Genomic DNA, 22,107 nt, shown 5'->3' on the forward strand with positions numbered 1-22,107 from the left:
TCACATGACTCTTTTCTTCCTCCTTCCCTTTGCACCCTAAAGCTACTCTATCCCTGCTCTTGATTGCACCTGCTTTCGCTTTGCTGGGGGAGTTCATTCCATTCACTGTACCCTTTTTTCCAAGTTCAAAAATTTGTTGTCTTCATGGACTCTGACTTTTGAATAACAACATATGTTCAGCTGTCTTTTATATTAAAAAGAGAAAAATTATAACTGCATTCCTCTCCCCCCCTTTCATTTTTGAAGCAGGCCCTTTCTATATAGCTCAGGTTAGACACCAACTTGTGATCCACCTACCCCAGTCACCTGAGAGCTGGGGTCTAATAAGTATTCACCATATCTTCCTTTATATGCCACATTCCTCTCTTTCCTGTCAAATGATAGAATTGAAAAGCCCTCAATTCCTGTTTCAGTTTCTCATCTCCAATTCATTACTTTATCTCCTGCCACCAACCTTCCCAAACACCAAATTGCCAGAGCCAATGGCATATGCAGTTTCCTGGCTCTGCTGGTGGCAGTGGACTCTGATCCCTGCAACCATGTGCACTGAGCACCTAATTGTCAAGCTCCGTGTTAGGTACAGAGAAATGAGAGGTAGACATCAGCTTTGCTGTCTAGGGACTCACCTGATCAGCTATTTCTGCCTAATACTCGTCCCTTTAATTCCACTACTCACTGTAGCATTCACTTAATGCCACTTAAGTCTTTCTGGTCTCTATGCCCACAAATACAATTGCTTTCTATTTACAATTTTAACTACTGTCTTCATTTCACAATTTTATTTTACACAAGATACCTGTTTTGGAAAATGCCATAGAGTCCAAGTTGTTCCATGACAGTAATCACCAACACAAATGAAATATTCTTAGCATGTGAATACTAATTTTCCCAATCACCCATCATTTTAGTATGGTGTTCTTTCATGTTCTTTTTGAAAGCATAAAACAGACTTGGGTAACAGAGGCTTATATCTAACTCTGAAAGCTCTATTTATAATATAGTTTAAAAACTAACTTCGCCTCCATACCTATTCCTCCTCCTCCTGTGAGAAGAAAGCACAGTTCTTACCTAGTTCCTCACATCAGAACCTTAGCAGTCACTATTGCTGCCCTTAGTCTGAACCCTCTTTTCTTTTCCTCTTAATTGGTCTTCTTCCATCCTTTCATCCCTCCTCATTGTTCAGTGTTCTGTCACAGTTACTTCTCAACTCCCAATGGCTGTTTCAATTTCAGCATCTTCTTTGGAGTCAGATAGTGTTTAACTTACATTCTAGCATCAAGCATGGTCCAGCAGTGTGCCCTCAGAAAATTGGACATTCTAATTTTTTTTGTTTTCTCATATGCCAGAACTCGCAGAGGGCTAGTTGAGACTGTTTCACAAATATAGTGCTTAGATTAAGTGAAGGTTGACTGAAGAGATTGCATTTTAAAGTCTACACAAAAAAGATTGTTCTTCCTATCAAAACAAAAGCAAACAAGCAAAATCCACTAACATTCTCTGTCACTTTGCTTTCAGATATTAAGGATAAAGTGCTTTGGGGGAAACACAGATTTAGGCTAGACTGACTCCACTGCCCTCCAATGTAACACTGGAATAGTTACCTAACTTCTGCATTTCAAGTTTTTCCCTCTGCAAAATCAGATGTCAGATGGGATTGCCATGTGTGTGTGTGTGCCTGTGCACATGAGCGTTTGGGTTTGAACTCAAGACCTGGGGAATGCACATGAGCTTTTGTACTCAAAGTTTCTACCACTATGAGTCACAGCATCATTTGAGGTTTCTTTTGGTGGTTAATTGAAGGGTCTCATGGACTATTCTTTTCAGGGTGACTTTGAACCATAACCTTCAGATCTCAGTCTCCTGAGTATTTAGGATTTACAGGCGTGAGCCATAAATGTTTGGCTGGGATTGTTTTGAGAGTTAAATAACTACCTTTGTTAGAAAGGTATCTGGCGTGTAATGCTTGCTGAGTGTTAACTATCTTCATCAACTGAGGACCCTTACATTGTCTATTCTTTTCTTCTTCCCCCCCAAGTTTCACGGGAGAAGACTGTGTCCAGTTAAAAAGGGACATCTGGGGGCCGGGAGTTTGGCCTAGTGGTAGAGTGCTTGCCTAGCATGCACGAATACCCGGGTTGGGTTCCCCGGCACCACATACATAAAAAAAAGCTGGAAGTGGTGCTGAGGCTCAAGTGGTAGAGCTCTAGCCTTGAGAAAGTCCAAGGACAGGGCTCAGGCCCTGAGCCCAAGCCCAAGCCCCGCAAAAAAAAAAAGGGGGGGGGGAGGACATCTGCCATCATTACAGTCAATGTACATTATGTAAAAACTGAACTGTGAAACTTGAGGGCAGGGAAAGATGGGGAAAGGGTGACATCAAACGCAGTGTACTTACTCATCGCCGGACTCAAGGAAAATTGAACGCCCTGTGCACAACTTACTGTGTTTATGCGTGTGTTTAAAAAGAGAAATCCGGAAACCTTTGCTACAGAAAGAAGAAACAGAAGGGAGAGAGGGGATTTGAAGACTCGGGTGGACCAGGTGGATCTCTACCTTCAGGGACGAGGAAGCAGAGAGGTGACGTGTCCGCAGCTCTGCACTCAGAGCGCCACCAGAGCCCGCGGACTGTACGGTCAGATTCCCGGCACAAACTTAACCCTCGCCAGACTGGCGTGTTCGGTTGTTTAGTTAAAAACAAACGAACAAACAACCACCACAACGCCGGTCCCAGTACGGGATGCAACAAAGTTCAGTGCGGAAATCAAAGCGGTCCGACCTGGAGAATCCACGTCGCTGACCTCAGCAGCTCCTCTCCCGCCGGAGCGTCCCTCGGAGCCCGAGCGCTCGGGCAGCCCGGGACGGCCGCACGCGCCTCGGCGTCGGCCGCGGGCCAGGGAAGACTCGGCTCAGCCGACGGTGAATGGAAACTCGAGTCCAGGACACTCGGGCCAGAGGGCGGGGCGGGGCGGGGCATTGTGCGTCACGTGCCAAGGCGATGGGCGGGCGCGCGGAAAGAACTCCGACTGTGATTGGTTCGCGGAAACCCAGGTGACCGCAGGACGCGTTCCGGTTAGCGGCTCTCAGTCCGGAGGCGGCGGCGGAAGGAGGAGGAGCTCCAGCCGCGCTCTCGGCCGGCAGTGGCTGCGGCTCTTAGCGTTGCTCGGGTCCCCACCCCTTTTAAATAAGCCGGGCTGGTCGCCGCCCTCGCAGACTAGTCGGCTCGGGGGAGGCGGCTGCGGCGTGTCGGCGGGGGTGCGGCCGAGGCCGGAGCCCTGCCCCGGGCCGGGCGGCGGGGCGGGCGGGCGAGCGGCGGGCGAGGCCGCGGCTGCGGGCGCCGCGCTGCCCCGGCACAGCCCCGGGGCTGCCCGCGTCGGCCGCGCCATTGTTGGGGGAGGGGGCGGCGGCGGAGCGCGGCGGAGCCGGGGGCGGGCGAAGGCGCCGCCGGTGGCGGCGGGAGGAGCGGGGGCGCCCCATGGGGAACACGCTGACCTGTTGCGTGTCCCCCAATGCCAGCCCCAAGCTGGGCCGGCGCGCGGGGCCGGCGGACGCGGACTACGAGTCTGAGCTCTGCGAGGCGGCGGCGGGGGACGCGGTGGCGGTAGCCCCGGCGCCCGCGGCCGCGGAGCCCGCCGACTTGGATTTTGGAGCCGGCGAGGGCCACCACCTGCAGCACATCAGCGACCGGGAGATGCCGGAAGGTGAGGAGGCGCCCGCCGGCCTGCGCTGCCCCGGAGGTCCGGCCACCCCGAGGCGGCCCTCGTCCGGGGCTCCGTCCAGCCCGGCGTCGGCTTCCCCGGGGCTGGGCACCGGGGGTGAAGGCTAGCTGGCTCAGGTCCGCACCCCTTCTTCTCCGCCCCCCCCCTCCGCACCCTCCTCCCCCGGCCACGTCGAGCCCAGTTTCTCGCCTTCTCGAGACTGGCGCCCTCGTCTCATTCCCCCAGCCCCGCCTGAGACCCTCCAGTCCGCGCCCCTTCCTGTTCCGAGCGCTTTGCATCATCTCGTGGGACTTGATCTAGACTTTTCTTTTGGTATATCCGTCCTCTTACCCCCCACCCCTGATCCTTCCCCTCCCCCACGAAAATTCAAATACCCCATGCTCGGACTGCCCATCCCATTCCCCTGCCTTTACCTTGACCTGTCCACATGGTACCCAAGTGAAGGAACCAGGTAAGGCAGAGCCTGATCGTTCTCTTCCTCAAGCTGGCGGATCTTCCCGCAATTCCGACCCAAACGTTTGAGACTTAGCTAAATTCAAATAGAGGTTGCCATAGGAATTCATGTGATATTCTTTTAAGTAGGCTTCTTTTAAGTCGCCTGCATTGACGCTGCTTTATTCCAACTGTAACACGAACACCGAAGGAAAAGAAAATTGGGAGTGGGAAGGGGGAGAAGCTTTAAAAATAACCGCGGAAAGTGGCGAATGTCAGTGGCATAGCTGCAGAGAAAGTTGTTTTGTGTTTAAACCAAAGACGTTTACCCACGGAGTTTTTTTTTTTTTCTTTCCCACTTAGACAATAACATCTCTAGCATTACTTCGGGTCACTTCTAACAGAGAGGGTGAGATATTGGCCAGATGTTTCAATGGAGATCAAAACGTGACCTTAGGCTTTAATTACTAACTTAAGGGTTTGGGAGTTAAGAGTTCCGTCCCCTGCCAGAGCTTGGCTAATTTCCTTCCATAGTTCCCCTCCTCTTCCCTGCCCTTTCTGCCAGTAGAGCTCGGTTTTGCGCTAAGCATGTTGAGGTAAAAGAAAGTTCTTCACTCTAAACCGCTGGTGGGTGAGGTAAGAGGGAGTCGAGCAACAAAAGTTTATGTTTTGAATTTTGGAATCCCAAAGTGTTTCATAATAAAAAGAAAACAATACTGGTTAGCAACGTGGCTTTTGAAGGAAGTTCTTTGAAATATGAAACACTAACAATGTAAAACCCTCTTAGCTTAGACAGTACTGTTCAGGAAAGGTCTGAGAGCTCTTACATTTAAACTTTACTAGGGCTTTTTAGTGTTTCTGTTGGAAAAATTAAACTTTGTTACGGATTTGCCTTCATACATTTTAACAGGTCAAAAAAATGGAATGAATGAATATAAATTACATGTACTTTCAAATACAAAACATAGGTGCAATTTGTGTATATTTATGTGTGTGTACACACATATGCACATATATTTGTGAAAACATCCCTTTTATGGTGCAGCCTCTGATTTTAGTTAGTACATAATGATGGATGAGAGTCCCAGTAGGACCTTAATGTAATTTTTTAGGATCACAGCATATATTCATATGCATCACATTTGGCCTGAATACAAAGGAAGACTAGGTCTGTTCTCCCTGTCATCTCTACTGATGAAGACGAAAGACTAGATATGAAGCCAGGTGCTGATGGTTCACTCCTGTAATCCTAGCTACTCAGGAGGCTGATATCTGAGGATCTCGATTCTAAACCAGCACCAGTTGATCATACTCAACTTCACCAGAAATCAGGGAGTGGCACTGTGTCCCAAGTGGTAGAGTACTAGCTTTGAGCTGAAGAACTCGGGGACAGTGCCCAGGCCCAGAATTCAAGCCCCACAACCTATCAAAAAACAAAAAAACAAAAAAAACTGTAGAACAGCTTCTGAATGGAAGAATAAAGCTCTAACATGGAGATGGTTGATATGCCACATTCTGAGGATCTTAAAACTTTCTAGAATGCTTTTTATATTTTCCCAAATTGTACAACATTTACCTCTCTATCTTATGACTGAACGTGCATGTAGATGGAAAAGAATAAGTATGACTTGAGCTTACTGATCAAGTAAATGGATTTGTTTTGGTAACCATGAATTGAAGTTGAGACAAAGAAGCACTGAACATTGATATCATAGAATTGATCACTTTTAACATGCTAAGTAATATTCAGTTTGATTTTTCTTTTAACATTAAATTTTTAGGAGGTGAGATACTCAAGTATGAAGTGTTAGGTTTTCCATTGCCACCAAAAGTGTTTTAGGCAAATTTTCTGTATTCAAATGATAGTAGAATTCTCAGTTTCAGTGTTGACTATTATGTCAGCTCTTATTTAGATATCCATTGAATAACTGAATTTTTTTTTGGGGGGGGGGGGTTGGTTTTGAGTCCCTGTGCTCTTCATCTCAAGGCTACTACCCTACTCCTTGAGCTGTAACGCCACTTCCCGTTTTCTGGAGGTAAATTGGAGATAAGAATCTCTCAGACTTTAGTGCCTGGGCTGGCTTTGAACCGCAACCCTCAGATCTTAGCCTCCTGAGTAAACAATAATAACTACTATTATTATTTTGCAAGTCCTGGGGCTTGAACTCTGGGCCTGGGCGCACTGCCCTTGGGCTTTCTTAAGCCTAGCACTCTACCACTTGAGCCATAGAACCATTTTCAGCTTTTTCTGTGTGGTACCAAGGAATCAAACCCAGGGGTTTGATCATGCTAGGCAAGCACTCTACCACTAGGCCACACTCCCAGCCCAATTATTTTACTTTCTTAGACAAAAATCATACATAAATGTGTTTTGTTTTCTTCTGAAACATTTAGAACATTTCCAAGTCATTTCAGAGACATGCCTAAGGAACCTACTAGAATTCAGATACACTCAAAAGTATGTACTGTTTGCCTTTATTTGACAGTACATTCTGACATACGTGCTAATAATACAAGATAATACAAGATATTAAGGGAAGGAAACAGCAATAAGATAAAAACTTAGATAAAAACTCCTGCACCCAGGACAGGGCGGGGGGTGGTTTGTGTTGACCCTGAGCTTTTTGTTCAAGGCTAGTACTCTACCACTTGAGTCGTAGCTCTATTTCTTGTTGTTTGGTGGTTTGTAGTTGAGTCTTATAGATTTTCCTACCTAGACTGGCTTCAAACTACAGACCTTTTTGCTCAGCCTTCTTATTAGCAAGTATTTACAGGAGTGAGATATCAGTGCCTGGCTCCAGTGGCTACTTTAAACACCTCCATAAATAAATAAAATAACTGTATCTGTGTATGACTGTCAATATACTTTTTTTTTTTTTTGGCCAGTCCTGGGCTTGAGCTCAGGGTGTGAGCACTGTCCTTGGACTTTTTTAAGGCTAGAGCTCTACCGCTTGAGCCTTAGCACCATTTCCGGCTTTTTTCTATGTATGTGGTACCGAGGAATCGAACCTGGGTCATCATGCATACTAGGCAAGCAGTCTACCACTAGGCCAAACTCCTGGCCCCTCAGTATACTTTACTAAACATTCAGAAAACCGAAGTCAAAATACCCATCAACTGATGTTGATTTTTCTGAACCTTTTATATGCATGTAGGTATACCATATTGCTTATTTTTATAAAGAGACTATTCCGTATATGCTGTCCTGTAACGTAACACAGTGAAATAAATTCCTTTATAGTAGTAGTACCTAGAGAACAGTCCAGGAGTTTCCTTAGTCAGTGCACGAAGCACTACCTCATGTCTTTTGATAGCTTGAGTATTATTTTTTTAATTTTATTTATTTATTTATTTTTTGCCAGTCCTGGGCTTGAGCTCAGGGCCTGAGCACTATCCTTGGACTTTCTCAAGGCTAGAGCTCTACCACTTGAGCTTCAGCACCACTTCCAGCTTTTTTTCTATGTATGTGGTACTGAGGAATTGACCCGGGTCTTGGCGCATGCAAGGCAAGCACTCTACCATTAGGCCAAACTCCCAGCCCCTTGAGTATTATTTTTATCTGTGCTTTTTTTAACCACATCTTTTTCAGTAAAATCATAATTCTATGAAATGTGTGATTTAGGGGATCTATATAAAAAACACTTGGATTATTAATACATTGTGCCTACTATGAATTCACATGGTATATTGTTTTATGACAAAAGTGAGTCATTGTGTAATTGAGGTTTGTTTATTTATTTGCCAGTCCTGGGACTTGAACTTTAGCTGCTTTTGCTCAAGACTAGCACTCTACCACTTGAACCACAGTGCTACTCCTGGCTTTTTCTGTTTATATGGTACTGAGGAATCCACAGCCTCAGATGCTAGGCAAGCACTGTGCCAGTAAGCCATTTTCCCAGCCCTAATTGAGGTATTTTAGTATTAAATGTTTTTAGCTAAATTGCAGGTAACATTGATTTTTCATGGTAATTAGAAATCATCTTTAGTTCTGAATAGCTACCATTCTGAGATCTGCAGGTAATGGTCTTGTTATCTGACAGATCAAGAAATAGCATTAGAAGTCTTAGAAGATAAAAGAAAACTGTGAGAAACGTAACTACTTTTGAGTACAGTGAAATGTGTTTCTTGAGCACTTATGAGTTGTCAGGCAATTCCAGATGGGAACAAGTCAGTTCCTGTCCTAATCTTGGTCTTCATACTCCAGAAGGTATTAGGTGTATATGAGCAATGAAAAAAGTAGTGAAGTACTTAAAATAATAGCCTGTTTTAAAGACATTAAGTAACTCAAAAGCTTGGTAACAATGACATGAATAAGCATGCCACAATAAAAAGAACATAGATGATCCCTAAACACCTTCACACATTAAAAAAAAAAGCCAAATGAAAACTTCAATTTTGTGTGGCTACACACACAAACCCACGCACGTGCCAATACCCGTGCTTAACTCTTGTCCTGAGTGCTGTCCTGTAGTTCTTTCCACTCACAGGTGGCACTCCATTATTGAGCTACAGCTTTACTTCTGGCTTTTTGCTAGTTAATTGGAGATGAGAGTCTCATAGACTTTTCTGCCTAGACTGTTTCTGCTTGGGATTATAATCATGAAGCATTGGTGCCCAGCTGCAATTTCTTTTTTATTGGGAGGAAATCCAAAACCTGTATACTTTGGTGGGGTAATATGGGAGTTTATATTGATGTATTGCTGGTAGGCTACAAAATGATTAGACCCCATGGAGGAATTTTGCAGTCTTATTACATGGTAAATACATTTAGTCCAGAAATACTAATTAAAGGTATTCTAAACCTTGACCAATATGAAACATGTACAATATTTTTGTTCAGTTATTTTCAATAAACACGTTAACTCAGATGTCTAATAAAGGGCAAGCAAAATAAGCTGGTTTATCTACATGGATTGTGTGTGTGTGTGTCAGTGGAACTGTAAAAAAAAAATGTGAAAAGATTTTTCCTGCTATGGAGTCTTGTGCTGTTATATAAATATAAGCAAGGGGGAGAATTAATGTATGTGAAAGAACATAAGGGAAATATGTTTGTTCACATCTTCTCTCACCACTACCCCTGTATATGTGTGGATAAGATCACTGGAGTAATTCTTGTTAATATTGTATAATTGTGTATGTATGTGCTTTATTGTTAAGTGAATAACCAAAGCATGTATTTGCCTAATACTGTTTTTGTATGTGTTTTCCAGTGAAATGTAGAGTGTTCTCTCTCTTGCTTTTGAGTTTGTAAAAATTCTGTCATTTATGATATATTGCATACCATATAGATTAATCTTTCATTTGATTCTCCTAGTGTTTATAGGACTTAAGTTTGTTTTGCATATAAGATGGTGTCCTCTATCAGTGAAGTATAAATTTAATTTTCCAAGATTTTGAAAAATAATGATTTGGAATGTATATTCCTCATTCTATAGAAGTAGAGTGTATAAACTATGACTCATTGGCTTATATGGTGCTATTTTCTATTTTTTCAGCATATTAAAGTCATTGTTTTTTTTAATTTTATGTTATTGTTGGGGTAATGTATAGAGGGGTTACAGTTACATTTATCAGGTTGTGGGTACATTACTTCTTGCACATTGATACCCCTTCTCATGTTTTTGTCACCATTTTCCTTCCCCTACCCCCTCCCAATCATCTTGTTTTATCCCCTTCCCTTCCCTATTTCAAATAAATAAACGTATATACAATATACCAGGAAACAAAGTCAGATGCAGTAACCACATAAGATTAACCAGAAGGGGAAAAAAAGAAAAAAGAAATAACATAGTACATTAAGAATGACAAGATAAACCTTTTTGTTTCCATATCCTGGAGTCATTTTGTTTAGTCTCATCCAAGTTTTACATTTCTTATGCCAAGCACTCTGCTCTTCCCTCTCCCCAGCCTCTCATGGCAAATCGTTCACATTGTGGCCCCCTTCTCTGGGAGGATATTCTAATGTTTCCTGTTATAATTGGGTACCCAGCTAGACATTGGTGTAAAGTCATTAAGTTTTAAGGATAAAACAGTAATACTGGCTAATGTGCAGTAAAATGGACGCAGTAAACTTGGAACCTAGAAAGTTCTTAAAAGTCTAAGAAACTGGGCCAGGAGTTTGGCCTAGTGGTAGAGTGCTTGCCTAACATGCACAAAGACCTGGGTTCGATTCCTCAGTACCACATACATAGAAAAAAAAGCCATTAGTGGTGCTGTGGCTCAAGTGGTAGAGCTCTATCCTTGAGAAAACCCAGGGACAGTGCTCAGGCCCTGAGTTCAAGCCCAGGACTGGCAAAAAAAAAAAAAGTCTAAGAAACTAAGACATATAGAGGAATAAAAGTATAGTAGCACTATACATTGAATCAGGAGCATGATCTAGTTTTTTGGTCTGTTTATCCCATATCTACTCATCTTTTCTAAGGGGATATAAAGAGGACTATTTAAAAATATTCTTGGGCCAGGAGTTTAGCCTAGTGGTAGAGTGCCTGCCTAGCATGCACGAAGACCCGGGTTCAATTCCTCGGTACCACATATATAGAAAAAAGCCAGAAATGGTGCTGTTGCTCAAGTGTTAGAGCTCTAGCCTTGACAAAGCCAAGGACAGTGCCCAGGCCCTGAGTTCAAGGCCCATTATTTTTTTTCATTTTCTTCATAAGAACACATTTTGTAAGTGTCTAAATCCTTAGCAACTAGAGGATTAACTAAGGATTAGAATAAACCTTGCTATACCATTATGTATTTGTTAAACAGTAAATAGGCTATAATGGATTAGAGAGGGCCTTTTCTATACAAAATAGAACATAAACAGTATACTGATCAAAAGTATTTTGCTTCATTGTGTTCTACATTTTTCGGTGTGCTAGGGATCAACTCTAGGGTCTTCTGCATGCTAGCTCCTTGTAGCCCCAGACCAGCTACCTAGGGGCTTGAGATGAATATTGCTAAGCAATGTTGTGAGAAGGGCACTTTTCCTTGCCTCTCATGACAACTTCTCATATCCCACACTATAGCAAAGTAAGGATTATGGAAGTTTAAGAATGTTTTGTAAAAAAAAAAAAATGTCGGGCTGGGAGCATAGCTTAGTGATAGTCCTCTACTAGCATGCATGAAGCCCTGGGTTCTATTCCTTGGTACCACATACACAGAAAAAGCTGGAAGTGGCACTATGGCTAAGGTGGCAGAGCACTAGCCTTGAGCGAAAAAGTGTCCAAAGGCAGTGCCCAGGCCCTGAGTTCAAGCCCCAGGATTGGCAAAAAAAAAAAAAGAAAAAAAGATTATTCTACCTTGTTTCCATGGTAGACACCATAGAAGGGTGAAGTAAGTATAGAAAGATTGGGGGAGAAATGGAAATTGAAGCCAGAAGTTTCTACCATGGAGTTATGTATATTTGGGCATTGAATATCCTGCCAAATCTACCATGACAAATAGATCCTAAATAAATCCGCAGCTAAGTTTACTTGTTAAATCAGAATTAATTGTGTGGTGGTGTCTGAGGAATAATTGCCAAAACCAGTTTTCGTGTACTTGATATATAGAGCTGGTATCTATCTGACAGTAATAGGCCAAGAACTATTCCTGAAATAATCTAGTAGCAATAAGTCTAGGACTGGCAAAAAAAAAAAAAAGTCTAAGATATAGCCTGATTGATTTAGAGAGATTATGGGATTCTATATTTCCTTGGTAGAATTTTTATTGTTTCCTTAATAGCCACATTTATAAACCTAGCTACTCAACTTCCAAAGCCATCACAGACAGGAAAGTCCATAAGATTTTGGTTTTTTTGCCCCTAGTCCTGGGCTTGCGCTCAGGGCCTGAGCACTGTCCTTGGACTTTCTCAAGTCTAGAGCTCTACCACTTGAGCCATAGCACCATTTCTGGTTTTTTTCTTTTATTTATTTATTTATTTCCCAGTCCTGGGCTTGAGCTCAGGGCCTGAGCACTGTCCTTGGACTTTCTCAAGGCTAGAGCTCTTCTACCACTTGAGCCTCAGCACCATTTCCGTCTTTTTTTCTATGTGTGTGGTAGCGAGGAATCGAACCCGGGTCTTCATGCATGCTAGGCAAGCACTCTACCACTAGGCCAAACTCCCGGCCCACCACTTCTGTTTTTTTCAATGTATGTGGTCTTCGTGCATGCTAGGTAAGCACTCTACTACTAGGCCAAACTCCCTGCCCAGTCCATAAGATTCTTATCACCAGTTAACCATCAAAAAGCCCAGAAAGAGTTGTGGCTAAAGTGGTAATATGCTAGTCTTGAACAAAAAAGTGAAGGGACAGTGCACATGCACACACACACACTTTAAAACCTTAATGTGTAGTCATTTTGTAAACTATGTGCTTTTCTACTTAACTAATTAATGATTACATCTTTTTCTCTTCACCTATAGACTTAGCTTTGGAATCAAACCCTTCTGACCACCCAAGGGCAAGCACAATTTTCCTCAGCAAATCTCAAACAGATGGTAAGACATTATCTTTCTCCTCATGAAGAAAAGAACTGAAAATGGTTTCTGTTTAAGTGATCTAATACAGAGAGTATTTATTAGCTTAAATTTTTCATTGTTCGTTGGTTTAGAATTTTCCATTTATTATGTTCACATAACTTTTGATATGATGATGGTACATTTCTTCCAGCATTCTTGGTGTGTGGGGGGGAGTGGGGGTGTGTGTGTGTCATGGGACTTGAACTTGGCCTGGGCGCTGTCCCTGAGCTCTTCAGCTCAAGGCTACCTCCTTACCCTCAAGCCAAGCCCCACTTCCCATTTTCTAGAGGTTAATTGGAGATAAAAGTCTCAGGTTCTTTTGTGCCCAGGCTGGCTTTGAACCTTGATCCTCAGATCTCAGCCTCCTGAGTTGCTAGGAATACAGGGGTGAAACACCGTGCCTAGCTTTCCTCCACCATTCTTTTAGTGAGAACATGAGGGTTTTTCTACATCTTCTATTAATGCAGAAGACCACATGGTTTATACATGGTCATAGATTTATTTCTACTGCATTCTGTCCTATTTTGTTCCTTTTCCTTTTTCCACAGAGCATGTTTTACAGATGAAAACATTTAGGTTGCAGGTTTCTATGCATACAAATTTAAATCAGTTTATCCTTAAGTGCTTGAACCAAATAAGCCTGTATCACAACCAAATTTGTGCTACTCAGAGCTTTTTTTTTTCTCTGATACCAAGATTTTGAACTCTGGGCCTTGTATTTGCTTGGCTTTCTTGGCTAGTGCCTTACCACTTGAGCCATGCCTCCAGCCCTGCTTCTTGCTGATTATTTTGGAGATGGATTCTTGAAGACTTTTCTGCCTGGTCTCGCTTCCAACTCTAATCCTCTGGATCTCAGCCTCCTGAGGAGATAGGACATGAGTTGCCAGTGCTATTCAAAATGTTTTCATCAAAATGTAATACAACTCCTGTGGTTTTCCCTAGAATGTTAACTAGTATGTCGAAACTAGTATACTTTGCCTGTGTCATCCTGGTTAGAGGGTAAGAATCAGAATTGTAGGGTTTTTCTACAAACCTTTTTTTTCTCCCTCCTGGGTAAAATCTCTTCCTGAATAGCTAAATTTATAATAATATTTCACACAACAGCAAAAATATCAAAGATTCAGTAGCTTGCTTTTACTTATTTTGTATTTTATCTGTTTTGAACAGTCATTTTTAATTATCATTGCTCGATTTCTATTTTCATGAGTTGTGGCTTCTCACGTGTAAAATTTGAGGAAGCCATAAAAGAAATGCTATCTAATGCCCTCCTTTCTTTGTAGGAAGGATGTGGGCCTGCAGAGCAGTCTAGAGGTAATGGAAGAGATGGTTGGGAAACAGTGACAGTACCTCTTCTCAGTGCTTATTCTTCTGGCATTTGTCACAGCAAAATGAATTTGTGTCCCTGAAGATACTAAGTTCAGACAGTTTAGCACACTCATTTAAAAAGTTAAATTTAGTAACCAACGTTTAGCAGAATAGTAGTGTCAGGTTTTCTTAGACTTAGAGCTGTCAACAGTCAGGCCCTGCTGATTATAGTAAGTGGTAGAAAATTAATATGTAATAAGCAAACTATCATTAGTCAAATTTCTCACCTATCCCTAGTTTGCCCTTTTTTGTGTATGGAATGTCTCATTTGTACCTAATAGATTATTTGTTACATTAAAAGGGTAACACTAAGCTATTAGATTTTACCTTGTGGAGCTCATCTTTTATTAATTATGCTGGGATTTCTTTTTGAAAAATAGAATTTAATTTTACCTCATTTTGTATGTTGATAATTCCTTAGATAATAAGTGGCTACTTGAATTTTTTGTGGCATTTGTACCAATCAGTTAATTTTTTTTTATTCGTAGTGCGTGAAAAGAGGAAGAGCAACCATTTAAACCATGTAAGTAAATAGTTGAAAAGTTAAGAAATTAATCGTTTGAATTAAAAGTATGACTACCGCCGGGCACGGTTGCTCACGCCTGTAATCCTAGCTATTCAGGTTGAGATTTAAAGGATCACAGTTCAAATCCAGCCTGGGCATTAAAGATCATGACTCTCATGATTTCTACAGAATAGGATAAGAGCCCAGTATTGTTAAATTGAATGTCTTTTTGTGAATTTTCTAAATCACTTTTATTTTCTCAAGCATTAAATTTACTTAGGAAATCCCTTGAATTAGTACTATCCATTTTAAAAACATTTTAAGTATTTTGTTAAATTTTAGTAACATAGTTGTAGTGTAAAGATCTTCCTGGGGCCGTGAGTTTGACCTAGTGGTAGAGTGCTTGCCTAGCACACATGAAGACCCGGGTTCGATTCCTTGGTACTACATAAATAGAAAAAGTCAGAAGTGGTGCTGTGGCTCAAGTGGTGGAGCTCTAGCCTTGAGAAAAGCCTAAGGATAGTGCTCAAGCCCAGAGTTCATGCCCCAGGATTGGCCAAAAAAAAAAAAAAAATCTTCCTGAAGATTTTTGCCTTAATTTTTAACCTGTTAAATTAACTATTATTGATTAGGAGACTGTTGATTTCCTTGTCATAGGGGGCAAAAAGTTAGCTTCCTCCATCCACTGTGGTGTTTTTTCTCCTCGACTCCCTCATGATCATGATTTGTGTTACGTCACTAATGTGTCTTTACATTATGATGATACCAGTGATGTGACCTGCTGAATCATAGTCCTGACTGTGCCACCTGGTAGTCCCTTAATTCTTTTTCTTCAATGTTTCTGAAATCTGAGCACTTCATCTACCCCAGATAAAGTCTGTTTCCCAACCAATGTTAGCTCAAACAGCCAAATGCAGTAAGTAGTAGTCCCTGGTTGGTCTGTCTCCTTGCTTTCATGTTCTTTTCTGAGGTTTTTGTGGAATTAGTTTTCTATTTTTACTTGCTTATTTTCTAACAGCCATTTTTTACATTTTTAACCAAAATGTTGTAACATTTGTCACACGCCTATCAAAAATATTTTCTCTCTACTGAAACACATCTGTTCCTTTTTTTCTTTCTGGAGGCAGCCCTCCTCAGCCTTTTGCCATCCTATTCAGTACAGATGGGTTTTTCCTTAGGCCTCTTCTCTGCCTGTTTTTTCTGGAATATCGCAAAATTGTCTGGGCTCTCACATAACTCACATGGATTCCCCGTATTCTAGATTCCCTTGGACTTCTCCATTGTTTTGCTGGAGGACCTACCTTTTCTTGGAAAGGACACATGGATGTTTTTAGAAATCTACAGGGTTGGAGGTATGGCCCAGTTGGTAGAATGTTTATTAAACTGAGCAAAAGCATCAGGTACCAACTTTAAGTTCTGTTCTTAGACCAAAAGAAAAGAAAGAAAATAATTAAAATAAGATCTAGCTTGTTGCAAAGCCCTACCTATTGCTAAAGAGTTTCTCCGATGTTTTCCATCTTCACTTAGTGCTGCTCTTCCATTTGTTGCTATTATATGATACATAGGCAAACTTTTACTTATTTTGCCACTTCCCCCTCTAGAAGCTTTTAGTATCTTCTATCCTGGGATTGCAGGATTTCAATGTATGGATGGTTTGTTGTAGATCTTTATTTAGGGCTGTGGAATCTATAAAACTATCTCTTCTAAAGAATTTTTTTTCTTTGATAATTTCTTTTATATTGTTCAGATGTCAAGTCTCTTAGACTGGTGTGTTTAAACACGTGATACCCATTTCACTCCTGTTTTCTAGTTTTTTCTTAATTCTTAAACAGAGAGGCCTCCAACTTTATATTCTCTAACTCATCTATTGGAATTTTTTTTTTTAAGCTTTCCTTTGCTTCTGGAGTTTTTGCATGCTATGAATTCCCTTTCCCAGTGTTTAGACCTATCCTTGGAGGCTTCTCTCAAATGAATGGTGGTCTTTGGCTTTCTCTGTGTTAGCAAAGCTTGTTAAAGTGCAGGTCTCACTGGAAGGATTTGGCGGCCAAGCCAACTTTTTTTTTTTTTTTTTGTCGGTTGTGGGACTTAAACTCTGGGCCTAGGAGTTGGCCCTAGGCTCTTCAGCTCAAGGCTACTACCCTACCCCTTGAGCCATGGCGCAACTTCCATTTTTCTGGTGGTTAATTGGAGATAAGAGTCTCATGGACTTTAGTGCCTGAGCTGGCTTTGAACTGCAATCCTCAGATCTCAGCTTCCCGAGTAGCTAAAATTACAGGAGTGAGCTACTACGCCCGAGTAAAGTCAGCTTCTTTTTCTGCCTGGGGAGTACAAGCATGTTTATAGAAGCTTACTTTTCAGAAGTTGGAAAAGAGAAGCAGGGTTCTACCATTCACTTATAGTTTCTTTTCATATTTTCCAGGTTTTAGCCCTGTGTCCAAGCCTGGTATATCTCTAAGCCCAGAAATTGTCAGGATTAATATCTCTAGGGAAGAAATACCTAGACTTTCCCCCCCCCCCCAGTCTTGAACTCAAGGCCTGGGTGCACCTGTTTGTGCTCAAAGCTAGTAGCTCTACCACTTGAGCCAATGTGCCACTTGTGGCTTCTTCTGAGTAATTTATTGTATATAATAGTTTCATGGACCTGAGCTGGCTTCAAACCATGAGGCTCAGTTTCTCAGCCTCCCGAGTAGCTAGGATTACAGTTGTGAGCTACCAGCATCCAGGTAGACTTCTTTTAGGATGAAGAATAGGTGGACTTTGAGGCTCTGCTGCAAATACCCAACTGACTTTAGCTTTTGTTCTACATTTCTTCCTGCTCTTGAGATACTCTCTGCTTTCTAATCTGGCTTATTCCTGGCCCAGTCACTTTCCATAGGTATCAGCTGTTTGCAAAGACATTCTGCATACATATGTGTGCGTACTATATGTATACATACATACATACACATATATGTACATGCACACACACTTTCAAAACGTATAGAAAACAAGAAAGAAAAGAGGACTTCAGGGCCAGGTCACAGTGATTCACATCTGTAACTCTGTTACTCAGAGATCAAGACCAGTTGCAATTTGAGGCAGCCCAGGAGAAATTTAGCAAGACCCCCGTTTCAACAAATAAGCCAGCTATGTGATAAATATATGTAATTCCAGCTATGTGATAGCATAAATAGAAATATTTGTTCACAACAAAATACAAGAAATCTGTGCAAAAAACAACCCAAACAAAAAAGGATCTAGTTGTAGATTGCCTGCCTACTAAATATAAGGACTCTGAGTTCAAACTCAGTACCAACAAAATAAAAGGCACTTCAGTTGTTTTAAGTACTTGTACAAAGGAATTGCCATTTAACAATGCCATTTATAAATATACAGTGCACTTAATCAATCTTATCCAGCCCTCCCCTTTCCTCTTGTTAATTTTGTAGGATATACATTGAGTTCCTGACTGCATTCCCCCCTATTCTTATCTATCCCTCTCCCCTTGACCTCACCTCACCCCTTGCAAGTACCTTTTTTCCTGGTACGTATATTTGGGGGCCTTGACTTTGATTTTCTAAGGAATTACACTATTGGAGTTCTGTCTTAAATCTACAATATTTCAGTTAATACATTTGTTCAGTTTATGTTTTTAATGAGTTAAAGTGAACGGCATAAGGAGAAAGATTAGTAGTGTGGATGGAATTTCAACAGGTACTTGACTCGAAGAAAGTTTGGGCTATGACTATTATTTTTAGTTTTTACCATATGACTTCAAGTCTACTAAGTACCCCTTTCCTTTCCTGTAAAAAATTCTGTACTCTGTTATTTGTGCTGACTCAATGAAGATAAATGTTATTCTTTGTTTCTATTTTAGTATCTACTTGTCAGTAGTATTTTGCTGTTTGATTTTTCTTTTTAGTATTTGCATTTCAGTATATATCAAGTATAGAAGCCAGCAATGATAAGGCTTTAATCACACGAAGTGAGCTAAGATTTCAAGCAGGACAAGGGGAAAGTTGGCCACTAAATTGTAGATTTTGCTTAGAAACATTCTGCCACCCTCTAGACACAAGCTTGAAAAGTACTGTGTTTCTGCCATAGAAAGAAACTTTTTGTATCAGCTTTTCTGGTGATTTAAAATTTGGAAGTCACAGCTGGGTATGGTGGCTCACGCCTGTAATCCTAGCTACTCAGGAGGCTGAGATCTGAGAATCAAGGTTCAAAGCCAGTCCGAGCAGAAAAGGACCTGAGACTCTTATCTCCAATTAATCACTAGAAATCGGAAGTAGTGCTGTGGCTCAAGTAGTAGGGTAGTAGCCTTGAACTTAAGAACTCAGGGACAGTGCCCAGGCCCAGGGGTAGGGCAATCGCCTTGAGCTGAAGAGCTCAGGGACAGTGCCCAGGCTGAGTCCAAGCTCCATGACCCACAAAAAAAAAAAAAAAAAAAAAAAAAAATGTTTTTTTTTCAAGTCACCTAAGGGAGATGAGGAGCAATGAGTTGCACAGATGTCTATTCTTTGGGATGAGTAATTCCTCTTTCTTGAGGAAGCTGAACTAATAGAGAAGTGTTTCTGAAGGCTACATCTAGCCAATAAGTTACTGGTTTGCCGAATGAGATGTAGGGCTATACAAACCATATCTCACTAAAATGCTGTATTTTAGCAATAATGTTTTCAGATAAGTATATATTCATGATAGCAAAAAAAATGATAAAGGAAAATAGGAGAAAATGTCATCTAAAATGTTGACTTTTTTTTTTTTCTTGGCAGAATTGATTTTTGTTCTGGTGTGGTATATGCTGCATTATTACCCCATAATATAGGTTCAACGTTCCTAGTGTAGAAATCTAAAATGCTTCGAAATTTGAGAATTTTTTGAATGCTAACATAATGCCATAAATGGAAAAATTCCTTACCTGAGTTTATATGAGAGGTTATAGTAAAGATGTAAGTAAACTAAAAGTACTGTGTAAAATTACCTTCACACATGCTCGGAGCTTGGCCTAGTAGAGGAGTGCTTGCCTAGCATGCATGAAGACCCATGTTTGATTCCTCGGTAACGCATATATAGAAAAAAGCTGGAAGTGGTCTATGTGTTGCTCAGGTGGTAGAGCCCTTAGCCTTAAAAAAGTCCAAGGACAGTGTTCAGGCCTTGAATTCAAGCCCCAGGAATGGCCAATTAAAAAAAAATACCTTCAGACTACATGTGTGTAAGGCAAATATGAAGCAGAAATGTACTTGTTCAGACTTGGGTGCCATCCCCAAGATGGGATATATTATATATATGCAGATCTTCCAGATCATTCCACAAAACAAAAGTTATATTCCTAATCAATTTGTATTTGAAGTAGTCACCCAATAATAGTGACCTCAAAAGATTTTTTATTTAGAAGTATTTGAATGAATCAGTTTTCAGTTTTCATTTTCCATGTTGCATTTTTTATTTCTAAAGGCACACACATTAACATCTCTGATGCCAAGAGTATACTTAATAAGAAATAGCTTAAGAAATGTCAAAAATACAGTTAAAACATTTCTAGCTTGAAAGAGAATGTATTCTTCCGAATAATTACCCTTTTCAAAATTAGTACATCTGGAACTTTGAAGGAATAAGTAGCTTTGCAGTAAAAACATCTTAAGTGAGCAAAACACTGTTTTATATGCTAAATGACTAATTCTGACTAGGGGAAGAGTCTTTAAATGCTCTACATTTTTAGCTAGGTCTTCTGCCTGCACTGTCTTTCATCTGTTTGTGGAAGTTACCTAATGGGCCAGAATGACTTTATGACAAAATCTTTATATTATAGGAGGAAGGAAGGCTCATCTGAATTTGTTTATTTTTAAAGAACATTAAAATTGTTGATATTCTGTGGTTTAAGGGAAGTTGTCAGTTGTTAACCATTCAGTGATGAGATTGATTATTGGCATGATCTGTAAGGAAAAGAATTTTTAACATTCTAGGCAGTCTCAGCATTTGATACTGCTATATTCTTGCACTCTTTGCAAATAAATGGATACTTCTAAAGTGTTTTAAAGGTAGTTTATTCTTCAGAGCTTTGGAAAAGCTCACTGTTCATCTCCCCAGTAAGTAATGCAGATAATTTTTCATAAATGTGTGTCTGTAGAGAGATTTATGATCTAAATTAGTTGATTTACATCCCACCCCCTCACCTCCTCCCCAAGGCTTGTGCATGTTGAGCAAATGCTCCACCACTGAGCTATAGCCCTAGCCTCATTGATTCATTTGCCAAACACTTACTGAACTCCTTATTGTCTCAAACTCTGTGCTCAGCACAGAGGTCTTCCCCTCACCAATAAGCAGTAAAAGGTTGACACAAGAGGTGAAGTGTTTTCTTATGTGACTGCTAGCAAAGGTATGCCAGGAGGTAGAAGGCATCGAAATTTTTAGACAAGGAAGAAGAAAAGGGCATTCTAGAAGAGAGCAGCATGAGTGAAGAAGTACCAAGAAGTATGCCAGCTTGGAGAATAAAATGAGCAAAGCTTGAAATGTTTGGCTGAGGATTTTAGTGTTGAAATGGCAGTTCATGAAATGAAAGTTACATTAGGGAACAGGCCTAGAAAGACTTAGAGCCCTGTGGCTTGTTAGTGACTTAGCAGCATTGGCACATATAGCCTCTAACTCTAGAATATTTGCTAAGACATTAGTAGGTGTATTATTAGGCTTTTATTTACTCCAAGAACATGCTTGTTTGCCAATATTATTTCAGGTATTACATTTTATTATAGTTACTAAATAGAAGACATAGAAAAATCACAGCTTTTTTTTATTGCTTATGAGAAAAACACTGAAATCTTATTTTTAAACTTTTTGTAATAGTTATAAAGGAAATTTATAGTAGATGCTCGTCAATTTGGTTCTAGGTACACCAGAGCAACATTTTATAACCCATTTCTCAAACATCATCTATGGAAGCTAAGTGCCTCCAGCAGGTTTGCTGTAGAACTACACATGAAATCACACTCAAGTAGTTTGTGGAGAATAAGAAATATGTTGATGCTTTGTCATTTGACATTTTATCCAAGGAAAAATAACACATTTTATAGGTTTAACTTACTGTGACATTTTCTTCTATTTCCCTTCCCCTTCAGGTATCTCCAGGGCAGCTCACTAAAAAGTATAGCTCATGCTCAACAATATTTCTAGATGACAGCACAGTCAGCCAGCCTAATCTTAGAACCACAATAAAATGGTGAGTACAACTAGGTTGCTGAGGGCTGAGTGACAGACCCCCTTCTCCTAAACGTATCCCAACCATTATTGATACTTTCAGCCATTTGGTTATCCTCAGTATTCAATTAAGAAATTGGGGTCAATTACATATTGATTTTTAAAGATCTAAATATGAATTCTCAATTTCTATTTTAATCTCAGACTTATGGGCAAAAGAAAAACCAGTTAGTAAAGGAGTCCCAAGAAAAAGTATACTAGTTTATGTTGTTTAGACACTCTTGAGCATAATGACAGGACAAGAGGTATTTTTTGTTGGATATTTGTAGATAAATTAGCAGGCTTACTGCTTTGGAACCAAACCTACTGTGAGGAAAAGGCACAGTTTATCCTCTACTGGCCTCATAGTACACTCACCTAGAATCTACCCCTGGTGCCTT

At 40.8% G+C, this 22,107-nt stretch overlaps 1 protein-coding gene across 3 annotated transcripts in view; it reads left to right on the plus strand.

Annotated features, from left to right (window-relative positions):
- Nucleotides 1-3,420: 3,420 nt before the first annotated feature.
- Ccnyl1 (cyclin Y like 1) overlaps nt 3,421-22,107 on the plus strand; it is a 34,889-nt gene continuing 16,202 nt past the window's right edge. The window contains exons 1-4 of one of the 3 annotated variants that reach the window (XM_090354696.1): nt 3,423-3,695; nt 12,532-12,606; nt 14,481-14,515; nt 21,589-21,689. In XM_090354696.1, coding sequence (XP_090210822.1) covers nt 3,470-3,695; nt 12,532-12,606; nt 14,481-14,515; nt 21,589-21,689 — 437 coding nt within the window. In that variant the 5' untranslated portion in view covers nt 3,423-3,469. Of the gene's footprint in view, nt 3,696-12,531; nt 12,607-14,480; nt 14,516-21,588; nt 21,690-22,107 lie in introns of all 3 variants that reach the window. The other 2 variants (XM_090354695.1, XM_090354697.1) reach the window with 2 other exon arrangements.

Source organism: Megascapheus bottae, chromosome 21 (assembly GCF_031878675.1).
Source record: "Megascapheus bottae isolate mThoBot1 chromosome 21, mThoBot2.hap1, whole genome shotgun sequence".
Classification (NCBI taxonomy): domain Eukaryota; kingdom Metazoa; phylum Chordata; class Mammalia; order Rodentia; family Geomyidae; genus Megascapheus; species Megascapheus bottae.